Source organism: Canis lupus, chromosome 15 (assembly GCF_003254725.2).
Source record: "Canis lupus dingo isolate Sandy chromosome 15, ASM325472v2, whole genome shotgun sequence".
NCBI classification, from domain to species: Eukaryota; Metazoa; Chordata; class Mammalia; order Carnivora; family Canidae; genus Canis; species Canis lupus.
In genome coordinates, this window is record NC_064257.1 from 42434066 (window position 1) to 42452769 (window position 18704).

Genomic DNA, 18704 nt, shown 5'->3' on the forward strand with positions numbered 1-18704 from the left:
GCTGACTGTATGACAAACCCCTGAAGACTGCCCCCAGATACTGGCCCGCATCATGATTGGCTGCAAGTCACAGAGAACCCAGGTTAATAATGACTTGAGGGGTCCCTGGGTGGCTGGGTCTGTTAAGGGTCAGCCTTCAGTCAGTCATGGTCCTGGGCTCCTGGGATCCAGGCCCACTTCTGGTCCCTGCTCGGTAGGGAACCTGCTTCTCCCTCTGGCCCTCGCCGCCACCCTTGCGGCTTTCTCTTTTCTCTCTCTACTAAATAAACAAAATATTTAAAATAGAACAAAACAAAAACAGTGACTTGATTTCTCTCTTGTGCAGCAGTCAGGAAATGGGTGGCCCAGAGTTGCAGACACACCACAATGTCAGAGACTCAGATTCCTTTTACCTTGTGGCTTGACCTTGCCTGACCTCCATTCCCAAGGATACTTCCTGTTGCAAAATGACTGCTCCATCTCTGGCCATGATATCCACAATCCCACCAGCAGAATGGAGGAAAGAGAAGGGGATCAGACTCTTCGCTTCATGAAAACCCTTTAGAAGCTGTCCACACCATTCCCACTTACTCTGGCCAGCCCACACTTAGGCACGTGCTCATTTCCAGTTCCAAGGAAAGTTGAGAAATGTGGGCTCTTTTTCCAACCATTCACTGAGCTAACCATCCGGGAGAGGGGCACATCACTTACTATGAAAGGGGAGATGGATCCTAGGAGATTACAGTCTGGTATACCTCATTCACACTTTTCTTTTGAATTTCAAGTTCACAGTGTTTTCACCCATTTTCTTTCCTCCTGCGTGTCTCAGGGGAAGGGATGCCCAGCCTCCTTTTCAAGGACCCGTCCCTCCCTAGGCCTTCCGAGTCCTGTCGCCCTCACAGAGTCCCCGCTGGCATCTCCAGTCTGCCCATCTTCCCAGCTCCTTTCCTGTTCCACACATACATACGTGTCCTGGATCAAACCTCACCTGAAGCCATACTATCACCAACAAGCTTCTCAGACTAGTCTCAGTACGTGCTGTCCTCCCTGTCAGCATCACACAGTCAACTCCAAATGCCCCACAGTTCAGCACCCCCGCATCTACCCCTTCCATGTCTGGGGGTCACCACTGACCCCCACTCAGCAGTCTTTGTGCAGCCCCCTGAGCAGCACATCCTCCTTGGTTCAGGGGGGACCTTCTGTCCCTCACGTATTCACATGCCCCTCCTCCCTGTGTCCCTCCAAGTGTGAACAAGACCCCGTGTCACTCACGGGTGTGCTCCCCATGGGCTTCCAGGCCCCGCAGGTGAGCAATCCTGTCTCTGTCCATAACCCCCAGCAGCTGACGGTGCTGCCCGCACCTCCTTTCCCACCTGCAGACTCAGGACAGGGAACGTTCAGGGTCCCTCCTCTTCCCCTCCGGATTCCCCACACCTGTCAGACTCAGGTGCAGCCGGGCCGTATCCCCAGCCAGACCGAGGAGGGCAGAAGCCGGGGGGAGGAAAGCTAGCACCCTAGCCCCGCACCGCCCTGCAGCCTGGGTGTCACTGCCCTGGGGCCAGTGACAGGGGTACACAGCCGGACATGCAGGGATCCCTGGAATTTTGGACTGTCCCCTGCTGCCTCCGGGCTGTCCCTTGCTGTTCCCTGCTGCAGCAGGACCCCGCACCCAAGTAGAGCTTCGTGGGCTTGGTCAGCAGTGCTCAGGACAGGAAAGGGTCTTCCTTGGTCACCGTCCGCAGTCGCACCAGCTGCCGCGTATGGAGCTGCGTGCTTGCTACACGTGACGTCTTGGGTCTTTACAGACGTGCCACAAAACAAGGGGCCACTGCTCCTCCACTGCAGGTGGGGAAACTAAGGCTCCCCAGGTTCAATCAGTGTCCAAAGCCTGCGTGACTTGCATGGGGGAGGCCGGGGGTGCCCCGCCTCCAGGACTCAGCTCCGGGCCTTGTCCTTCACGAGGAGGTTTCTGACCCATAACCACAGGCCCTTTCGCAAAATCATCTGCCTTCACCACCCGCATGGCGGGCAGCGACACCCATGCTCCCAACAAGCGCTTGGGCGCAATCAGCTCCCCAGCCTGAGCACCGTGCCACTGGATGGAGAGGGGTCCTCCCCACGCAGGGTGTGCGGCGGTGCCCCTGTCCCCGGGTCGTGAGCACCCGACTGTGTCCCCTGTGGCCACGGCCTCCTGGGGAGCACAACTGCCTCCCTGCAGAAAACTACGGCCTGCAACTCCTGCAACAACCCGAGCTGAATGTGCTGCACATGCCAGACGCGTACATCACGAGTAACCAGGTCAGGAGCCACAGGCACCTGTTTCAGAGAAGCCGTTATCGCCAAAGTAGCTTCAGAAGTGTCTTTGGGAAGTACCTCCAGGGCCCCAGGATACTCCCAGACCAGTCCCCATGGTGGCTAGTCCCGAACCACTGATGCAAAATACTTTGAGAACAGAACCTGAGACTGACGACTCCTAAAGGAGCCTCAGGGACAGAAATTCCCCTCAAGTGTCCAGCTCCGGCGCGCCTCCTGCAAAGCCGTCGAACCTTCCACGACCGCGACCGTGTATGGCACGGGCCACACTCCCTTGCTGCTCTGCATGTTCTCAGCGGCTTCCGGCCACACAGGGAGCTCCTTTCAGACAGAGAGCGTGCCTGCCTCACTCCTGCCAGCATCCCAAATCCTGGCACAGCGCTCGGGCAGGCAAGGCCCTCAGTCAGCGTCCACGGAGTGGGTGAATGAGTGAATGACTACGTGAATTCAGTGACAGTCTCAGAAAATAACTGGTGCTCCCCACGCAGACACTTGTCAGGGATGAACACCTGGACCTCGCAGGAAAAAACCTGGGGGCTCAGGGGAACTTCCAGAATTACAGTAGGATAACAGAGAACTGCTGGACTCCACTCCTGGGAAGATGGAAGAGCTCAGGGTCACTGAAATCAAGCTGCCCTACTGTGAGGAAGCAAGGCCTCAGGTACCTTGCCCCCACAGCCAGCAGTAACAAACAGCCTCCAGGTCTTGCACCTCACTGTGTGCCACACGGGCTGAGAGGTGCTCTATGTCCTTTCTTTCCTGAGCCTGTTAACAACCCCTGGAGCCAGGTCTGGGATCCTCAACACTCAGAGAGGTCAGAACCCTTGCCGAGCTCACACAGCAGCGAGGGCCAAAGCACTTCAAACCTGGCCTGCCAGAAAACATGCAGTGCCCTGCTCACACCTCTGTGCTGCCTTCTAAGGACGCAGAGTAGCTGCAAATTCAAAGTGATCCACCAATTCACTTATTAGGCACCTGTAGGTTGTAATATGCCACGGAGGATATAAACATTGGTGACCAAGCATGATCTCTGCCACAAGGAGACTTGCCATGTTAAGTCTTATTAACCTCTTTAGATAGAATGCTTTCTGGGGCAGAGGCAATGTTTTAGAAAAATTTGAAGGTCTTTGTTTTAAAATAAAAACAGCTTTGTCTCTGGTTAGTTATACTACTCTTGGTCTACACATGCTACTGAAATATGGAAAATTTATAATTTTTTAAAGGCCAGTTAAATGTCCTCGTATGCATAGTTAGTTATGTATTATGAGCAAAATTTTCATTGTATTCAACAAAGGCAAAACTTAATATTTCAGAAAAAGTCAATCACTATTGAGACAAGATAATCAACTTTCCCCAACATTTTTGTGAAAATTACAACCAATTAAAACCATAACCAAGGCCTTAACCAGTCTTTTGTTAGTTCTTTCAACCCACTGTTCTATTCCTTTTATTTATTTATTTTTTTTTTTTGGTTTTTGGTTTGTTTTGTTTTGTTTGCTTTATCAACATTCCCTTTTTTTCCCCCAAAAAATTCACCTCTTGGATCCCATCTATCTACTACTTGTCAACACTAATCTACGGTTCAGGGTATGGATTAAAGTCGGCTTCCTCTCTGATTAACATAATTAATTTATCATTTGTTATTTATCATTAACTCCTCTCTTAGTGGATGAGATTATAAAGGAACAAAGGTAAATAATATCTGAAAATATCTAACACAAAAGGAAGGGCATTTGAAGGATTTAAAGTGATTTTCCACTTTACCTGTGCTAGCATGTTCTCGATGTTCAAGAATAGCCCTTCTGCTTCCTTGGTCTTGCCTATAAGCTTCAGAAATTTCCCGATAAAGAACATTAATCGGCATTTGTTAATGGTGGTGACCTCAAAAAGCCTGCATTCCAGCACTAGATAGGAAAGAAAGGTGAAGCATATTTGGGAAGGAATAAAGAACAGCCATCACCTAATCCTGACATAGGACTTATAAAGACATTAGCCACATTTCAGTGTTCCTCAAAGGATTAGCACTTGGCTTTTATTAGTGCCTACATGTATCACCAGGTATTTCACACAATGACATGAAAAATAATGCTTTTAAATAATCTTGACAGGTAAATGTTGAAAACTAGAATGCAAAATAGTTCTTTCTATAGCACAGTCCATATACTTCAGGAGTTTGTATTGGGGATGATTTTCAGGCAAGAGTAAACATGCGTTTAAAATTACTTGCACAGTTCTGCCCTCTGTTGTAACTATCTTGAATTACTGGCTTTAACAGAAAGAATAAAATGTTAAAAGAACCAAATAAGGAACACACAGGGTGTGTGTGTGCCTGTGTGTGTGTGTGTGTGTGTGTGTGTTATAAAAAATTCTAGAACTTGAAGATTCCATACATGGTACTGCAAAGCCATCACTTTCAGACTTTTTCTTCCCCAATATTCCAGCATCTGACATTTCACTATTGCCTCATCTCAAAGCATTGCATCTAATGTATTTGACACAAGGACATCCCTTGTTCTCCCTCTGCTGTTCTGGACATGGAATACACTCCTGCCTTCTTTCTGCCAGCTTCTTCAGGGATCGCCATTTGTGCACAGAATAAACACTTATTGAGCACTTGCTGCCCGTCAGGCAGCATTGTTGGTTCTCAACACCGAGCACAGTAGATGAGGCTGCAGCCCTCAGCACAGCAGAGAGGCCAGAGGGCTCTGACACATACAGTGCTTGGAGTCCAAAAGCAAAAACTAAGTCAGGGCCAAGGGAGAGAGTGCGCTAAGGGCCAGAGTCCAAGACTCTTGTCCTCAGCGGCCATCCAGGCAAAGGCACCTAAGGTAGGCATGAGAACTGAGGGGTAGAGGGTGTCTGGGGGGCTCAGCCAGTGAAGCACCTGCCTTTGGTGCAGGTCATGATCCTGGGATCCTGATTGAGTCCCACGTGGGGCTCCCTGCAGGGAGTCTGCTTCTTATTCTGCCTGTGTCTCTGCCTCTCTCTCTCTCTTTCTGTGTGTCTCTCATGAATAAATAAATAATTTTTTTCTAAAATTGCTCTCATTATTTTAAACTCTCATTCTCACATATTTCTTTCTCCAAGAATTTTAAAATCATTTTGAAATGTTTTAATCCCATTGGGATCTCAATTAGAATTGTCTTATGTATATAAGTCAATTGAGGAAGAACTGATAAGCTTTACAACCTTGAGTTGCCCCATCCAAGAATATGGTACATCTCCCTATGTACTAAAATTTTATTTTCTATAATTCTAAAGCTTTTTTAAAAAACAGAGATCCTACACATTTCTTGTTACACCTATTCTTAGATACTTCATACTTTCTGTGGCCATTGTAAATTGCATCTTTTGTTCTTTTAATTTTTCTGTAGAGCTATTTTAAAAATTGCTTTTAATAAACCATTTTGTTTCATCTATCTAAAATATTGAGAAGTTTCCATAGGTATCAAGGGCAACGCATCAGATTAGTCATGAAAAGCTGATGTTGTCCTGTTTGCTACAATCTCCAGACAAGATCCTGTACTGCACTGCATTTACCCTCTGCCTTTTTTTTTTTTTTAATTTTTATTTATTTATGATAGTCACACAGAGAGAGAGGCAGAGACACAGGCAGAGGGAGAAGCAGGCTCCATGCACCGGGAGCCCGACGTGGGATTCGATCCCGGGTCTCCAGGACCGTGCCCTGGGCCAAAGGCAGGCGCCAAACCACTGCGCCACCCAGGAATCCCTACCCTCTGCCTTTAAAAGAGAAATGATTGTCCGCAACCTGCCACACCTGCCACCTGAAGGGTAGCCCACCATCGGTCAGGATGGGGACATGCAGGTTTTCAGCCTCTTTTGATGTTTGACTTCCTCTAAAAATGCAACTGCAGCCAGAAATGGATTTTCTCCACTTTGATGTGACCCAGGACTCCAGCCAAAAACAAGTTTATCAAGTCCCAGATGATCTATAAAAACTGGCCCGACCATTGAGGTTGCCCAGGCTCAGAGACCTCCTTCACTGGGAGATGTACCCGGCCTGGACGCATCCCGCAAGGGGACAGACCCAGGCGGCAGGTGCGCAGGCAGGCCCGCAAGCAGGCATCTGCAGAAGTGGCATCTTCTCCACCGACCTGAGTTAGGGCTCTGGTTCTCGTCATTGCCACCAGGGGGTGCCAAACCCCAGGCTCTGCAGGGGACCTGACCTGGCTCTGAGCTCCCAGCCCTGAGCTGCCACAGCCTCCAGAGCAGGGACAGTCTCACACCTGGGCTTGCACCCCAGCATGAGCTCCATCCAGCAGGGAGCCTACCCACCCTGTCCTCCACAGCACAGTGCAGGCACTCAGGAAGCACGGTCAGAAGGTACCAGGGCAAGCCTGCCTGCCCACACCTGTTTATTAGGAGGGAACAGGGGTGAGCTAGCAAGTACCCCTGAGATCGCAGTCGGCAAAACAATTCCTATGAAAGCACGTTCCAGTCTGTGGGCCTTGTCCTGGGGCAGCACCCTAGGAGCACAGCCTGTCTCGGGACAATGACCACACACTTGGCCTAACAGCCAGCCAGGCTACCGGGATGCCTCCCAGGATTGTCACACAGGATTCCTGCCGAAATCAAACCTGTTCCAATGAATCTTCTATTGCTTTGGTGACAAGCAGTCTGTCTTGTGACTTTGTGACTTCTATGTTCAGCAACCCTAAGGCGGGGGGTGGGCAGTGAACCTACACAGCCCCCAGGAGGACTCCAGGGAGCCCCCACCCCCAGATGGCCATAGGCTGACTCTGCCAGCCAAGGTAGAGATAAGACAACAGGCCACAAGAGCCTGCTGGCTCTGATGGAGATGATGTGCGAGGCTGCATGGAAATAAGATCTGCAGGACGTGCCCATGACTGGACGTGAGGAGTGAGGAGGATGGAAGCTGTCAAACCAGGGCTGGGGGCCAGGACTCCCTGCTGAGGAGCCCCCAGGGCCCAGAGTGGGCAGCGACCAGCCCGCAGACACTCAGACAGCAGCAGCACAGAGGTCTACACATGTCTCCGGCCCATTCAAGGGGCCACATTCTGACTAGGCTCACTTGCAGCCAAAAAACCCTCACACGCTGTGTTGTTAGGTGCTTTCCCCCTACCCACCCCAGCCCCCAGCCCCTTTCATCGCCACAACAACCACGTATGACAAGCAGCACACATCACCAGGAGGGACATTTGCCCCACCCTGGAAGGCTCATCTGTGGTTGGCTTCCCCCTTCCTATGACACATGATGCTTCCCCCAGCACCCCCCGAACCTGCCCAAGCCCCAGTCCCTAAGCACGGACCCCACACCTCCCCCCACCTGCCCACACCCCACATCCCTAAGTGCAGAACCCACGTCCCTAAGCGCAGACCTCATGCCTCCCCCAAACTGCCCACGCCCCACATCCCTAAACACAGACCCCACAGCTCCCCCCACCTGCCCATGTCTTGCGTCCCTAAGAACAGACCCCACACCTCCCCCACCTGCCCACACCCCAATCCCTGGGGGCAGACCCCACGCCTCCCCCGCACCTGCCCACACCCCACGTCCCTAAGCGCTGATACAATTAAGGATGCACTGGGTCCTCCTATATTGGTTGATGAGTGGATCAGGGAAACTCCAAAATTATATAATTCATACATGGCAAGAAGGATGCAGGTAAAAGTGGGTGCCTGGGGGGTTCAGTCAGCTAAGTGTCCGACTCCTGATCTTGGCTCGGGAAACTGAGGCCCACATCAGGCTCTGCGCTCCGTGTGGAGTCTGCTGGAGATTCTTTCTCCCTCTCCCTCTGCCCTGCCCTCTTCTCGTGTGTGCACTCCCTTTTTCTCTCTCAAATAAATAAATAAAATCTTTAAAAAACAAACAAACAATACAGGTAAAGGCTACATGGTTAAGGACCAAAAGGGATACAGGACTGACATAGCCCAAATCCGTTCCTAACTATGTGGGAGATCTTGGGCAACTTACTTCACCTTTCCAACACTCAGTTTCCCTCATTTCAACCAAGATATTAGTCATCTTATAGAGATTTTATTAGAATTAAACAAAATACATATAAAGTACTGAAGTTAGAGCCTGGCACATGCCAAATGCTCAGAATCTGTTATTATGATCATTACATGGTAAAACATGAGGGCAGGGATTCATTTTTGAACTGGTTTTGAATTAGTTTGCTTAGTTCACTGGTATGTGGGCAGCACCCAGTGAGTCCATGGGCCCGGGAAGGTGCACAGTTACTATTTGCTGAAAGAATTAATGAATGTTATTACTGCCTAATAAGCCAGGAAATATGGGGAGCAGGATAGACAGCAAGGAGGCCTGCTATGGAGAATTCAGAGGAGAAGTACTGACCAAAGTGCTGTCCAAACCCAAACCAGCAGGCAGATGTGGCAGTTCAGATGGGGGCCACCCCTGACAGTAAGTGCATGTTTCCAGGACTGAGTGAGGGGCCCCAGGGGGGTCTTAGGATAGAGGGAACACAGAAGGAAACTCATTTGGAGGGAATATCTGAAATAATTCAGGTTTTGCATCTATTTCATTTGAAGTGTCAACTGGTCACTCGGGAAAGTCGCTGATGGAGTGACAGTCCTGCTGGTACTGAGTGCAGAGCACGTGCTCCAATGCTCCAAAAGGAGGTCAAGGCCAGACATACAGATCAAGGAGAATGATGTCAGGGAGTGTGGCTAAGGACAGGGCCTCAGGGAACAGATACAGCAGGAGAGAAGAGGAGCCACCTCAAAACTAACACTTATTCTCCTTTCCTTATCTTCAGAAATTATGGCCCTAAGCTGGGGTACTCAGGGAGGTCTAAGGGAATGACCAGAACCCCGTGGGGAAACAGGAGAACAGTGACTCTTAGCCACAGTACATCCCAGCAAAGTGGACCATCAACACATAGTGATTCACTGTACCTGAGAGCGAACATCTCCTCCTCACCTTATGGCACCTGTCGGCTTTAATCTTAGACACTGTGAACACATAAGCCCCAGCAGCATCATAGCCAACTTCTGATAACATGCTCCAGTAGTGGATGAGGTGCAGCCTTGTCCAGAAGCTTGAGTTTTGGATCTTTGATATGAAGTCTGTGATGCTTGCAATGCAATGTATTAACGTGAGTCATTTCAGTGTTTTGTGCCTTGAAGGAAGCTATTCTTCTATTCACCCCATTCCATCAGCCTATTCAGAAACACCTTAACCACAACATCTTTCTTTGGTAGGTCACCAGGCAAATGTCAGACTGTCACTGTTAAGCCATCAAAGCCATTGCCACTCCTCTGCCAGGAGTCCCCCTCCTCTGGCAGGCTCCCCAAACCTGCCAGGCTTGCCAGCTGCACATCTCTGCTCTGGGGAAGCCCTGACCCCGTGTGCAGCTGTCTATGGCTCCACCTGCACCCCCCGCTAGAGCCAGCTGTACCTCATTCGCTCTTGCACCCCCGGAGCCCACACGAGCTGGGATTCAGGGTAAGTCGATGACACACATTTGCTGAGCGGGCACAAGAGGACAGGAAGGAAGCAGGGGTACGTACGGAGAGGAGGAGAAAAAAAGGGAAGGAAGGAAATTGAGAGGGTCTAGCCAGAGAACATGGAGCTGTTCTTTATCCTCCCCAGCTACGAGTCCTCCTGTCTCTGGAATCCTCCTCACTTTGAAAGGAATCCATGCAAAGTCAAGAAGGAAAAGAACACTCTGCAGTCGGAAGGTCAAATGGGACAATACTGAGAACCCATAAGCCACAGGAGTGGAGCCACATAAGGGGCCCCTGCCCACAAACTGGCAGGTGATGGAAGGAGTAAAGGAACGAATACTCATGGCTTAAGGGATTCGTGGGTATAAACACAGCGCTCAGGAGGGGAGGAACAAAATTGGCCCCAACTCCACATAAGAAGGACGAGCCTTACCTAGGACTTGAGAGAAGAGAGCTGCACAAGTCCCCCCAGGAGCCGCTCATCTTCATATGCCAGGGCAGTTCCTCGTACACTCTCCAGAAAGTGGTTTGCCGTTGAAAGTATCAGACTAAGATTCGGTGGAAATGTGTTTTCCTGTGGTTTGTTGGATTCTCAAAGATATATGGACTACTTTCTCTGACAGGAGTGATCACACCTATTGAATAATCAAGGACAGTGGAATGCGTCTGACTTTAGGATGAAAACATGATAGCAGATCATATCTGTGGCCATAATTAGACACAATAAAAAGGCAGCTTGGAAAAGACCCTGGAATATTAAAAGTGTATCTTCTTATAAATCCTTGGAGTTTAGCAAAGAATTTGTTACAGTTACGACCACTGGCCCAGATTTTGAAAAGCTAGGGAGCCCACTCATTTTTCATGCCGTCTCCCCGGCTCCCAAAGAAGTATCTGTAATGTACTTTTTTCTATTTTAAATACGACTCGTGGTTACCACTTAAATAAGCACTTTCAAATATTTGAGGGAACACATTTGGGAGAAGTTAGTTTGCACTTGGGTCTCACATAAGTCAAGGGGAAGCTGAGCAGACTAATGACAAATTGAATGCTATGGTCAAGATTACTATGTTTTCACTGCCAGAGAAGTGATTCCAACAGATCATACCACCAGAAATGAGCTTCCTAAAAACAAGGGGTTTTATTGCATTAAAAGCTTGGAGATACCTGCTCTTGAAAGGTAAAATAGAAGTATTCTTAAATTTCTGCTTGATGCTTTTTCTTGCAAGATGAATGGTACGCTCTGTGGGATGCCCCACCAAGCCCAGCTCGTCACAAGAGCTGTAATAAAATGGGAGCCTGTTGTTCACATAACCATCCTGTATTTCCACTGAAATGCTTTCCAGGCTGTAGAGACTTCGTGCTAGCTGACCTACAATGTGCAGCCTCATGCAGGTGGCAGTGGAGCACTTTGAAAACCCACGGAAGGAGGAGACTCCCCTCTTCCACCAGGTACAGTGAGGGCATTTTTGTAGACCATAAATAGGGAAGGGGGTTGGGGAATGGGAGAGAAAAGAACTGGAACAAATATTATCCTGCCTCCAAGATTTAGAGTATTAAACACAAAGCTTAAAGTACATAAAAAATTGTCATCGAAAACAGAATTTACCTTTTTACAAAATAACTTCGTGAGATATGAAGATCTGTGATTTTTCCCACGTGATTTTACAGGCCAGCTGTACTGGGCTGAGGGATGCCCAGAGAGCTGGTTAGGTAGTATTTCAGGGTGTGTCTGTGAGGGTATCTCTGAAGAGACTAGCATTTGAATGGGTGGACTGAGTAACGATCACCCTCACTGATGCACATGGACATCACCCAATCTGCCCAGGGCCAGAACAGAGAAAAGGCAGAGAAGGTGAATTTTCTCTATGCTGGAGCTGAGTCCCTGACTTCTCAGCACTTCTGAGTCTCAGACCCTCAGACTCATACTAGAACTTGGAGCATCCCCCCCCCCCCCCCCCCAGCTCTCAGGCCTTTGGACTTGGACCAGAACTCTACCAATAGTTTTCCTGGGTCTCCAGCTTCTAGAAAGATCCTGGGACTTCCCAATCTTCATAATCATGTAAGCAAAACCCTCATGACCTTTTCCCAGAGATCTTTAGAGAGATATACACACACACACAGATGCACAGAGATATAATCCTGTTGGTCCTGTTGTCTGTAGACCATACTTGATACAATCCCCAAGTGACAAACAAAATGATTTAAAACCAGAGCGACCCAGTGGCTGGCCTCTGGCTAGCATGTGATTGAGAAAACAGGACTCAAACCTTCTGACTCAGTCCCAGTGGTCCTCCAATTGTGAGAACGTGAGGAAGGGCTGGACTGCAGCCTCCTCTGTGCACACAGTTCTTACAGGCAGACTTACTGGCTGACATTCTGCAGTGCTAGTCTCTGTAAGGACAGGACAGATTATGCTGCATGGACAGGTGACCCCAAAGTTTCAGTGGCTTAAAGTAGCAAGGGTTCTGATGCTGTCACAGGTTGGCCGGACCTCCCGGTCCAGGCCACTCACTATGGGACTGACAGGCCGGCCACCATCTTGAACCCTGCCAGAGCCACAGACAATGGCTCACAGGGTGCCACCACCAAAGGGACAGCACATGCTTCCCATGGAGCTGGATAGGCTAGAAATTGTGGCACAGGGCTGTCATGGCCATCACAGTGCTTATGAAGCACCCTCCATCAGGCACACTTAGCATTCCTAATACCCTCGAGGTCAGCACTTGTGACCATCGCCAGCTTGCAGGTAAGAAACTTGAGTCTTAGAAAGTTAAGCCCCTTTGACAAGGTCATGCCAGTTCTGTCAGATTCTAAAGTCCTTGCTCTGAATGAGAAACTGTTTATAACAGAAGTCATAGTGATGGCCAGAGGAAAAGGTAGACTCCGTCAAACGGCACACAGGCCTGGGAGTGAGGTAAGGACGGGATGCGGTGAGGTCACTCTCCTACCATGACCTCAGTGTCACCTGTGGGCATCTCAGACCTCCCGCCCTGTGCTGTGCCCTCCAGATCCCGATTCCACTGCAGGCAAACACTAGACTCTGAGATTCATTCGGCATTGGCTCTCAAAACAATGAAGACAGAGGCTTCTAGAAATGGCAGGGCCAAAAAACCAACTGCCAGGGGTAGCCATGCGTTTCATTCATGCCCATATGGTAGCAACACACCTGTTGAAACCTCTATTTGTCAGCTTCCTTTGTGTCTAGCTGTGGCCAAATGACAAAGTTATGGGGACATAGTGAAGATGTTGGTGGAAACCTGGGGAAGCTCCTTAAAAGAAAATGCAAACCCTTCTTTTTCTCTTCGTCCTTCCTCTTGCCTGAAATGCAATGGCTGGAGCTCTGGCAGCCATGCTGCTTCCAGCAGTCAGGAACATGAAGTGACCCTGGGCATACAAGCCTTTTGAAACTCTCTGCTAGTGGCTTTGAGAACAAACTTTCCTTCTCAAAAGATGGGCTTTTGAATATCAAAGGATGGACTCCTCACCACCAGTGGAATAAATCTCTTAACCACAAACAACAGACTCAGACAGAGGATGAGCTGAGGAAGAAGGAAGCGAGAGAGGAGGGAAGGACAGGGAGGCGAGAGAGCAACAAAGCTGCTCAGAAGGGTTTCTATGGAGGGGCCGTGCCTGCCCCTGAACCCCGGCTGTGAGTGGGTACAGAGCACCCACCGCACGGATGCACGTGGCATCAAACAGACAGAGGCCTGCACTCTGCTTCCATTGGGAGTCTGGAAGCTAGCAGCTCCGCAGCTCTCCTGAGGCCCCCAGGACCAGGCAGTAGAAGTCGCTGTGGGGAGCCCAAGGGCCAGGATCTCCAAGGGTACAGAGGGCAACCAATGCTGTCTGTCAGGAACACTGTGTGCCCCCCAAGACTGTAGGCTCCAGAGGGTACAAACATTAGCAGAGGAGAGCCTCCTCACTAGGATGAGGGAAAGTGGCAGCAGGTGGCAGCAGAGACAGAACAACCCAGGACCAGATGGGAACACGGGGGCGTCCTAGTGGATGCCAAAACTGGAGGGAGGCATGTCGGTATTTGTGGACCATCTGGGGCCATAATCACCTCGGCGGAAGACAGCAGGGACAGTGACAACCAAGGACACCCAACATCAAGGCCCTTGGATTTGAGCTCAACCCAGAAGAGACACAAGAAGGACACAAGTCCTCCCTTGCCTGAAAAACACCCTGAGTTGTCTGAAAACAAGCTAAATTGATGGAATAAACCTAGATTAACTGAATTAGCTTCTGCCATCATTTGAACTATAGGCTCAAAAGAATTGAGTTATAGAAATAATAAAAGCAGGGGCGCCTGGGTGGCTCAGCCAGTTAGGCGTCCAACTCTTGGTTCCTGCGCAAGTCATGACCTCAGCCTTGAGATCCAGCCCCGTGTGGGGATCTGGGCCCAGTGCAGAGTCTGCTGGCCCCTCTCCGTCTGTTCCTCCCCCTCTCTCGTTCTCTGTCTTGCTCATAAATAAATAAAATATTTTAAAAAGGGGCACCTGGGGGACTCAATGGTTGAGCATCCACCTTTGGCTCGGGGCATAATCCTGAGGTCCTGGGATCGAGTCCCACATTGGGCTCCCCACAGGGAGCCTGCTTCTCCTTCCGCCTGTGCCTGTGCCTCTCTTTATCTCTCATGAATAAATAAAATCTTTTTTTTTAAATAAAATCTTTTTTAAAAAAACTTTAAAAAAGAAGAAGTAATGAAGGTCCATCTCTTAGCCCCTGAAAAATGTGCCTCATACTGTTCTCTTTACAGTCAACACAGAGCTCCCTAGACAGGGTTGTTGGATTTAGCAAATAAAAACACAGAGTATGCAGTTAAATTTGAATTTCAGGTAAACAACAAATTAATTTTTGGTATAAGTATAGCCCATGCAAGAATTTGGGATACACTTCTAATAAAATTATTTATCAACTAATTTTTAGTATAAGTATCTCCCATGCAATAACTGAGGCATACTTTCACAAAGATTATTTGTTCTTTATCTGAAATCACAGCTTAGCTGGACATCCTGTATTTTCTCTGATAACCTTACCCTTAAGCCCCCCCCCCTCTGGGTGGTCTACCATACATCTTTCTCCCTGTGCACTCCAGCAGGCTGTCAATACTGGCCAACGCTTACCTTCTCCTGAAGCCGCCATTTCTGAATTGGCCCTTTTTGGCGTAAAAGTCCAGCTATAGTCTTCAATCCAGCGTTTCAGAATCAATTCCCAGAGCTCCTGAATGGAGACCACCTCCAAGTACTCCTTCAGACACTGATACTCATTTCGGTAGATTCTACATTCTCTCAGTTCGTTTGCCAGGACTGTGAGTTTTAAAGGATTCGGGTTTGTTTTCTTCCTCAAAGTGCATTTGCTCTGTCAGAGGGGGTCTTTGTTGGGAACAAAGAGATGCTGTCTAAAGATGTTTAGTTTCACTTCTTCGTCTCCTACACTAAGGAGCTCCACTGTCTTCACATCCAGGCGGGCACACAGCAACTTATAGGACAGGCTGGAGGAGACGGTGCTCATGATAAATTTGCAATGAGGAGGCAGTGAGCCTGGCAGCCAAGAAAAATTCTGTGCCTGATGGAGAAAGTCAACAACATTTGAAATCATTAAAGACTATTTTTCTGATGGTTTTTAAACTTAGAGCAGCTGGAGTATAGGGAGTAAGTAGAGGGTGAGGGCTAGGCTGGGGTTAAGGGTAATAAGCAATACAGTGATAAGAAAATACCACGTACATTCCACGTAACTATATTTGACTGCATCACCCATCTGTTATGAATTTGATAGTACATGTGCAACCTCCAAAAAGAGGTTCTTGTAAGCAAGTAATCAGACAAATCCCAAATACAATCTGATTTGTAATCCAAATCAGAATTTGTCCCAATTCCTAAGAATGATGGGACAAATCCCATCACTTAGGACCTACAGTGATGACCAAAGGAAACCTAAGAGTACAAACTGAACCATTTGGTTGATAAAGAGAATATTGTTTTATGCTGAGGAGTTGCTCTATATAGCAATGCTATCATAAGTTATATGGCTTTATTTGGGAATAAAATAAACACCTAATCAGATCTTTCTACATTCCTTTAACAGCCTTTCCCACCCCTCTTTGAGTAATAATATCAACTATTATAATAATCAAAAGAGCAACTATCAAATGCTTACTGCTTATTCTGAGCCAGGCCCTGTGTTGGGTATGCCTTCAGGCACTAGCTGTTCTAGTTAGAGATTTCTATTTTGTGTGTCTTCTGATAGTTTGACATCTCTCAGGAGCCTTACAGACCCCGGAGACATTGCTCCTCCTGAGACACGTTAATTCCTGGGGGCTGTGGACAGCTTATTGGAATGTGCTTGTCCCGTGCAGAGCAGCCAATCCAAGGCCACACTCCCACCTGCCCTCCTACCTGACTCTCATCCACTCTGACCCACATCAGGCCAGGGCTTGGTGACCAGACAACCAGGGACAGCCCCTCTGCCACTACAGCTGCCAGAATTATACAAACGAGCCAATCCTGAATGGTTTACTCTGCCTTTCCCATGGGAGACCCCATGAAGGCTTTGGCCTTGGCCTTCTCTTGGCTCTTGTCTCTTGCTTCTTGGCTATCCAATACTTCCCCCTGGGGCCCTGTATGACATGGCATGTCTCATTCTCTTGGGAAATGTAAGTTATAATGTATTCTTTCAATGGTACTGGCTTCTCCATATCATCACTCAGTCCTTTGCACAACCCTCTAGATTCTACATTCTCTACTTCATACATACTCTAGAAAGGCAGAGGAGGGGCTAACCATCATATCTAATCCATTCTGATAGCAAGCAGCGGAGCCTGGATTGACACCAAGGGTCTGGCTCCCCAGGCAGGCTCTGAACCACTGCACTCTACGGGTGTAGGTAACAGCCTGGACAGTCCCTCCTCCCCATGCAGTGCTCTGCCTGGAGTCCTTCTTCCAGGGAGCCTCCTCCAAAGTCCAAATCCCTTCATTAGAGGCTCTCACCAAACTACATACTGATCCTTGGTTGCACTTGTCACAGCTGCAATTTTATGCTTATTGTGTAATAGCATCATTAACGCTGCCATCCCCTGCTAGAGTGAAAGCTCTGTTTGCTGGACCATGTATGACTTTGCTTACATGCTTTTCCCATAATGAGTGGTCAATAATTGTTGAATTTATGGTGCTTGCTGTGTATTAAGTTAAAAAGCAGGTTATAAAACAATACGGCATGTGACTTACTTACATAAGCATCAATGAGTATATATAGATATCCATAGAAAAAAGGCTAGACTCTAAAATGGTGAACAGTGGTGAGACTATGAGTATACCGAATTTTTTTCCTTCTTCATCATTTTCTTTATGAGAAACATAGATGACTTACATAATTTATAATTACATGTGTTTTTAAGTTTTAGAGGGAATGCTTCACAAAGTAATGACTGATACTAAGTTGTATATTGATCCAATATAGCCTCAAGCAGGATCAAAGAGCAACTAGTTTGGTAGGTGCAAAATCAGTGTAGATGAGGCAAATCAAAATATACAAAGTAAGAAAATACTAGGGGCTCAATAAATGCTTGAGCAAAGCATAAAATAGGGAGGGAAGCAGAACCAGGCTGGAGTAAAGGCCATAGTGTCTAGAACCAGACTACCCACATCTGAATGTCGAGTCTATCATCATCTTCAGATGTTCTGTAAGTCACCTAACATCTCCACACTCAGCCCCCTCTGTGTAAACAGGGATGATGATCTCTTTCATAGGGTTCTTCAGAGAATTACATGCATCAATATTCCCCAACTTCCTAGAAGGGCACCTGACCCGCTGTAGGTGTCCCCACGGAAGGATTTGTTCAATAAAACATAGAGCAGTGACTATAAGCCATGCTGGCTATGGCTACAGATATGCATCATAATGGAAAGATGTTACATACATTCTAAATTATGGGGTTTTCTTTTTATAAAACAGCAGTAAAATAGGTATTATTTTAAAAAGAGATTACCTTCTGTCCTGAAATCCCATAAATGCCAATCAGTTCTTCGATTCCATCTAGGACAAGTGTACATGGCTTTAAACTGATGGAAGCAATGAACACTTCCACAAGAAGCGAAAAGACCAAAACATTTGAGTCTTCGTTAAGAATATCAGTTTCAAGCTGAGTACCTAGAGCATAGGAATTTGCTCAGATTAAGCAAAAATGTTTCCATCGTTGCTAGAATATGTTAATGGGATGGGGAGGTGGAAGGGGTTGGGAACAATGAGTGCTATTCACAGCTGTACAGCTGACACATATAGGTATATGTGTGATTAGCAGCCTAAAAATATTCAACCCAAAAGGGATAATGATATTTACCACCAGATGTCTCCTATACATTTTCAGGATTTTATATAGAAAACATTTTGTATGATCCAAAGCATTACTCTCTTTCTCCAAAATGCAAAGATAGATCATGTTACAAAGGGTTGGGGAGAAAGAGAAGCCAATCTACATGGTCTGTGAAGTTTCGGCAGCTCTGTTACACCAAGTAGCTGTCTCAGGACCACAGTTACCACCCTGGGTGGTCCAGCAGTGCGCACATGCATCATCTCCCCCCAGGCTCTTTGTTCCTCACCCACATTAAACCTGACATAACCAATACTGAGTTACTCTACTCACAATATCGGACCCAAGACCTTAGATTCTGGAAATTATCAGGGAGAATTAGGTAAAGAGCCAGTAAAGCTTATATATAGGATATAATAAAAGGACCAACTTTCAAACTCCCATTAAGTGACATAGTAGCAGCAACCCAAAATTGTAATCAGCTACCTAATACTCTTTCTAAGACTTATTAATTTTAGAGCAAGAGAGAGAGAGAGAGAACATGTGTGCAGGGGGGAGGGGCAGTGAGAGAGAGAGAGAGAGAGAGAGAATCTTAAGCATGCTCCATGCACAGTGCAGAGCCTGACTCGGCTTGATCTCATGACCCTGAGAT

The 18704-nt window shown here is 47.8% G+C and overlaps 1 protein-coding gene across 6 annotated transcripts in view; it reads right to left on the reverse strand.

Annotated features, from left to right (window-relative positions):
- The window catches only part of NT5DC3 (5'-nucleotidase domain containing 3), a 93262-nt gene extending 75388 nt beyond the window's left edge, over positions 1–17874 (reverse strand). For 2 of the 6 annotated variants that reach the window (XM_049094141.1, XM_049094140.1), the window contains exons 1-4: positions 17732–17865; positions 14871–15312; positions 10178–10379; positions 9218–9371 (exon numbers count right to left, since the gene is read on the reverse strand). In XM_049094141.1, the coding sequence (XP_048950098.1) occupies positions 9218–9371; positions 10178–10233 (210 nt within the window). In that variant the 5' untranslated portion in view covers positions 10234–10379; positions 14871–15312; positions 17732–17865. Of the gene's footprint in view, positions 1–4056; positions 4197–9192; positions 9372–10177; positions 10380–14870; positions 15313–17731 lie in introns of all 6 variants that reach the window. The other 4 variants (XM_049094139.1, XM_049094137.1, XM_049094138.1 and 1 more) reach the window with 4 other exon arrangements.
- Positions 17875–18704: the final 830 nt, after the last annotated feature.